This window comes from Anarrhichthys ocellatus, unplaced genomic scaffold (genome assembly GCF_004355925.1).
Source record: "Anarrhichthys ocellatus isolate YVR2014 unplaced genomic scaffold, GSC_Weel_1.0 scaffold3215, whole genome shotgun sequence".
In the NCBI taxonomy this organism is placed as follows: Eukaryota; Metazoa; Chordata; class Actinopteri; order Perciformes; family Anarhichadidae; genus Anarrhichthys; species Anarrhichthys ocellatus.
In genome coordinates, this window is record NW_022283189.1 from 1 (window position 1) to 6,027 (window position 6,027).

The window sequence follows — 6,027 nt, forward strand, 5'->3', positions numbered from 1 at the left end:
CAGGTAGTGAACAGAGTACCTGAGCAGGTAGTGAACAGAGTACCTGAACAGGTAGAGAACAGAGTACCTGAGCAGGTAGTGAACAGAGTACCTGAACAGGTGGAGAACAGAGTACCTGAGCAGGTAGTATTTTCAGTGACGGATTAATCCACATTTGTTGCTCTGATGAGTATTTGTACGTTGGTTAGAGAAAATAAACTAATGTTCATGGTATATTCGTGGTATATTCTCCTGTGATCAATCATGCTGATCGGTGACTCACCTGGTTCTGAGCTGTGATCCATAACGGCTGAACTCCGTTGTCCCACCACTCCGATCTGGTCAGAGTCTGTTTGTGAGGAACTTTTTGGTTCGTCTTGGCATTGAACATCATGTTGTGGACCACTTCGTGGTCCTCCACCCATCTGCCTGTCAAACACCGAGAGTTACTCACGACAACAGGAAGTCATGTAATGTTCATGGTGAAACACATTCAGCAGAAGCAACACGCTAACGCTAGGCTATAAAGGAACTCCACCACGGTCACATGACTTGAAGCTCAGAGTGAAGCACTGGGACCGTCGCCATCTTGGTTTTAGGAACCAGGGGTGACCATATTTGGACGAGATGTGCGGAGCTAAGGGAAGAGTGAGAGTGGGGGCGTGTCCTGTTAGCATAACAAACACTGAGTTAGCGTCCGTACTTCACTGAGATATTATTTGGGATGCTAATTTTGTTTCGAAGAAAAATAAGCTTGTTTGTACCAAATTACTCTTTAGAGTGTATTTTTTGGTACAACGAGCTAAGCTAACAAATGAGCTAAGCTAACAAACGGGCTAAGCTAACAAGCCTGCTATGGTGTATGGTATGGTAATTAGTGCTGTAACGTTCTATAGATAGAACTAGAATATCACTCACCGAAAACACTGGAACACAAACTCCATCAATCAAATAAACGATGCTAACCGCGAACGTTGTTCTAGGGTTCAAACAAGGACTGAATATTATATTTATTATAATTAATACAAATCTAATGTAAGATGTCCACAGTACAAACATTTGGGCTCAAAGTACTATTGCAAGAACAAGTCAAGGTACTGGAGTGCAGTAGGTACTTGGTACAGATACTGCTGTAGTACTAGCCTCAGTACTCTGCAGTTCTATTAGCAGTAGTAGCAGTAGTAGTAGTAGTAGTAGCAGTAATGTAATAGTAGTAGCAGTAATGTAATAGTAGTAGTAGTAGTAGGAGTAGTAGTAGTAGCAGTAATAGTAGTAGGAGTGGTAGTAGTAGGAGTGGTAGTAGTAGCAGCAGTAGTAGTAGTAGTAGCAGTAGTAGTAGCAGCAGTAGTAGTAGCAGCAGTAGTAGTAGTAGCAGTAGTAGTAGTAGCAGTAGTAGTAGCAGCAGTAGTAGTAGTAGTAGCAGTAGTAGTAGCAGCAGTAGTAGTAGCAGCAGTAGTAGTAGTAGTAGCAGTAATAGTAGTAGTAGTAGGAGCAGTAGTAGTAGTAGTAGTAGTAGCAGTAATAGTAGTAGTAGCAGTAGTAGCAGCAGTAGTAGTAGTAGTAGTAGTAGTAGTAGCAGTAGTAGTAGCAGTAGCAGTAATAGTAGTAGTAGCAGTAGTAGTACTAGCAGCAGTAGTAGTACTAGCAGTAGTACTAGTACTCGTCTTAGTCCTGTCGTCTTTACCGGTGATGGTGGTGAAGTGTGACGGTGATGTCATGGTGAGCATCGGGGGGGTCATGTACTTGGCCTTGACTCCGTCCTGCAGCAGCTGGTCCAGGTGCGGCGTCTCCACGTCCTGGTCGTAGTCCCACCTGAAGCCGTCGAAGGAGACCAGCAGCAGCTTGTTCCTCTGCGCTGCCTTGCTCAGCGGCTTTGAGGCAGTGCAGACGAGTGCGGCGACGAGCACAAAAAGCTCCGTCTTCATCTTCGTCTTCGTCTTCGTCCTCACTTGTCTTTGTCCTCACCTGTCTTCGTCCTCACCTGTCTTCGTCCTCACCTGTCTTCGTCCTCACCTGTCTGAGTCTTTAACCTGTAACTGATTACAGATCAGTTAGAGACCTTTGACTGGTTCTTGTCATGTGGACCCGACTGATAGGAGGTCTGACTCAGTCCTCGATATCATTATTATTATATTATTATTATTATATCTATAAACTGCTGACACATTACACGGCATCATCTTTAAACAACACTCTGTTCACATGATTGTTGGTAAATAGTTTAAAATGATATGATAACAAACAACATGATGTAATATAATCACGATGAGGTCATGATCGTCTCTGGACAACATCTCAATGTTCATCGTGAAGGAAAATAAAAGATTTATTTATTTATTATGTGTCGACTTTCTGTTCCTGGAACATTTACTGTTTTTATCACTTTATGAAATGATGACGATAAAAAACTAAAGTCATTAATATTCAGAAGAACGTCATATATACATGTATGTACTTATACTATTAGATATATTATAATATACAGTATATATATATATTATATATATGTATACATACAGAGAGGGAGAGATCTGTGCAGTAATTACAAGTAATACTAGTAATAGAGTTGTAGGTATGATATGAATACATTGTATACCTTGTGGATCAGATATGTACAGCATAGAAGGTGGTATTAATATGAATACTCTGTGTACTTTACAGTATAGAAGGTGGTATTAATATGAATACTCTGTACTTTACAGTATAGAAGGTGGTATTAATATAAATATTCTGTGTACTTTACAGTACAGAAGGTGGTATTAACATAAATACTCTGTACTTTACAGTATAGAATAATAAAAAAATAATAAAATTTATTTATAGAGCGCTTTTCACAGACATTAAATCACAAAGTGCTTTAACAGAGCAGAAATTTAAAAGCATAAAAAACAATGTGACCATAGGGTCAATAAATTACATACACAGAGAAAAAATAAAAAAATAAAAAATAAAACATATTTTAAGAGCAGGTCCAGGACATGGGTTTTTACTCAAACCCCAGCCTAAAAAGGTGGGTTTTGAGCAGTTTTTTAAAAAGTATTCACAGAATCTGCGAGGCGTAGAGTTGCAGGCAGAGCATTCCACAGCCTCGGCGCCACTGCCTCAAAGGCTCGGTCACCACGGGTCTTAAATCGTGTGCGTGGAACTAATAGAAGACCTAGAGCGTTTGACCTGAGAGCGCGGGTGGGTGAATATGGGTGAAGTAGATCAGCTGCATAAGTAGGAACCTGACCGTGTAGTGCTCTGTAAGTGAGGGTGAGAATTTTGAAGTGTATCCTAGATGCTACAGGGAGCCAGTGGAGAGATCGGAGTACGGGGGTGATGCGAGACCGTCGATTTGTCCTGGTGAGTAATCTGGCGGCAGCGTTTGGAATGACCTGCAGACGGTTAAGAGCAGATACACTGAGTGATGTGAAAAGTGAGTTACAGTAGTCGATGCGTGAAGAGATAAATGTGTGTATGATCATCTCTTTTTCAGGTGTTGATACTACAGATCTCAGTTTACTGATATTTCTTAGATGGAAGAAACATGATCTGGACAGCTGCTTAACATGGGGGTCAAACGACATGAATCGATCACAATAACCCCTAGATCACACAGGTTGCAATGGGCAGCAGAGGAGAGTGGACCAATACTCTGCCTGATCATGGAGACAAACTCATCTGGAGCAATAACTAGGACCTCCGTCTTAGTGTCGTTGAGTTGTAAGCAGTTTTCTGCCGTCCAGTCTCTGATGGCATTGACACAGTCCAGGAGCCTAGTTAATGTGAAGGCCTCGCTGGGTTGGAATGACAGATGGAGTTGGATATCATCTGCATATAAATGATAGGACACATTGTAACTTTTTATAATTGGTCCGAAAGGTAACAGATAAAGGGAAAATAACAGAGGCTCCAGAACCGAGCCCTGCGGTACGCCACAAGACAGTGGAGAGGTAACAGACACGAAATCACCCACAGAGACATTAAAAGTTCTGTCAGCGAGGTAAGATGTAAACCAGTCTAACGCTATGCCAGATATGCCCACCCAATCACGTAGCCTCTTAATCAGGATGTTATGGTCTACAGTGTCGAATGCAGAACTGAGGTCCAGAAGAACTAGCACAGATCAGTCACCTGCATCAGAACACATGAGAATGTCATTTGAAACCCTCAGAAGAGCAGCTTCAGTAGAGTGTTGTCTGCGAAACCCAGACTGGAATTTGTCGTACATGTTGTGCCTCTCCAGTGCAGCAGTAAGTTGGTTGTTCACCACTTTCTCTAAGATTTTGGACAGGAAAGGCAGTTTTGATATGGGCCTGTAGTTCATAGGCAATGCCGGATCTAAGTTTGGTTTCTTTAATATGGGCTGGATAGTGGCATGTTTAAAATAGGAAGGGACAATTCCTGTAGACAATGAGGAATTGACAATAGATGTTACTGCAGGGAACAATAATTAGCAGAACTTTCTTAAATAGAGAGGATGGTATTATATCGAGAGGGCAAGATGGCTTTGTTTTGTTAATTAAGTCCATCAGAAGAATTAAGTCCACCATAGAAGGTGGTATTAATATGAATTCTCTGTGTACTTTACAGTATAGAAGGTGGTATTAATATGAATATCCTGTGTACTTTACAGTATAGAAGGTGGTATTAATATGAATACTCTGTACTTTACAGCATGGAAGGTGGTATTAATATGAATACTCTGTGTACTTTACAGCATGGAAGGTGGTATTCATATGAATACTCTGTGTACTTTACAGTATAGAAGGTGGTATTCATATAAATATTCTGTGTACTTTACAGTATGGAAGGTGGTATTAATATGAATACTTTGTGTACTTTACAGTAAGGAAGGTGGTGTTAATATGAATACTCTGTGTACTTTACAGTAAGGAAGGTGGTGTTAATATGAATACTCTGTGTACTTTACAGTATAGAAGGTGGTATTAATATAAATATTCTGTGTACTTTACAGCATGGAAGGTGGTATTAATATGAATACTCTGTGTACTTTACAGTATAGAGGGTGGTATTCATATATATATTCTGTGTACTTTACAGTATAGAAGGTGGTATTAATATAAATACTCTGTGTACTTTACAGCATAGAGGGTGGTATTCATATAAATACTCTGTACTTTACATTATGGAAGGTGGTATTAATATGAATACTCTGTATACTTATATATCGTATGTACTTACTATATATTGTATATAAGATGTATTTGCTCAGATAATTTAGGTTTGTTTAAATACTTTCCAAATACAATCGTGATATTTTCAAGTAAAACCACAAAAAAGTTTTAATGTTTTAAATAACTGCTTTAAAATCTGCAAATATGTCATCGAATTAAGTGCACGGCTCTTATTTTGGTGGGGGTGGAATCCGGAAGCAGCTTTTTGTTGAGGGGACTACTTCCGGTGCGCTGGAGTTCACGTAGCTCACGAAGTGAAGTCCTTCATGTATTTATCCTTAAAATGAGATAATCAGCTTCACATCGTCACATTCTGAACTAAATATAATCTGATTGTATTAATCTCTGATCATCTGAAGCGGCCGTTGATCAGGTGAGTCATAATATAATTATAATAATGATAACCTCTGTGTCGTCTTCTGTTAGCTAGCTAACCTTAGCATAGCTATTAGCCGTGTTCTATGGACGTACTCGTTAGCATTAGCATGTAGCCGTGTACGAGTTTAACTGCTTTTTGAATGAACTGGTTTACGTTGGAGCGCGTGAGGCTGATGTGTATTCCCTACCCTGTCCTCGTTATGTGTCCTCGTTGTGTGTCCTCGCTCTGTGTCCTCGTTATGTGTCCACACTCTGTGTCCTCCCTCGTTGTGTGTCCTCGCTGTGTCCACACTCTGTGTCCTCGTTATGTGTCCACACTCTGTGTCCTCGTTGTGTGTCCACACTCTGTGTCCTCCCTCGTTGTGTGTCCACACTCTGTGTCCTCACTCTGTGTCCTCGCTGTGTGTCCACACTCTGTGTCCTCCCTCATTGTGTGTCCTCGCTGTGTGTCCACACTCTGTGTCCTCGCTGTGTGTCCACACTCTGTGTC

At 40.7% G+C, this 6,027-nt stretch overlaps 1 protein-coding gene across 1 annotated transcript; it reads right to left on the reverse strand.

Annotated features, from left to right (window-relative positions):
• Positions 1-166: 166 nt before the first annotated feature.
• Positions 167-2,023, reverse strand: LOC116378819 (ectonucleotide pyrophosphatase/phosphodiesterase family member 7-like). The gene is made up of 2 exons (XM_031840731.1): positions 1,664-2,023; positions 167-408 (listed from the first exon to the last, which is right to left on the reverse strand). Exons 1-2 carry the CDS (start codon positions 1,902-1,904, stop codon positions 242-244), a joined length of 408 nt encoding a protein of 135 aa, XP_031696591.1. The 5' UTR covers positions 1,905-2,023; the 3' UTR covers positions 167-241.
• Between the last annotated feature and the right edge of the window lie 4,004 nt (positions 2,024-6,027).

Coding starts and splice junctions, on each gene's coding strand:
- LOC116378819 (XM_031840731.1), bottom strand. CDS start 1,904: ATGAAGACGGAGCTTTTTGTGCTCGTCGCCGCACTCGTCTGCACTGCC. Junction 409..1,663: donor ACACTTCACCACCATCACCG/GTAAAGACGACA, acceptor GGTGTTTGACAG/GCAGATGGGTGGAGGACCAC.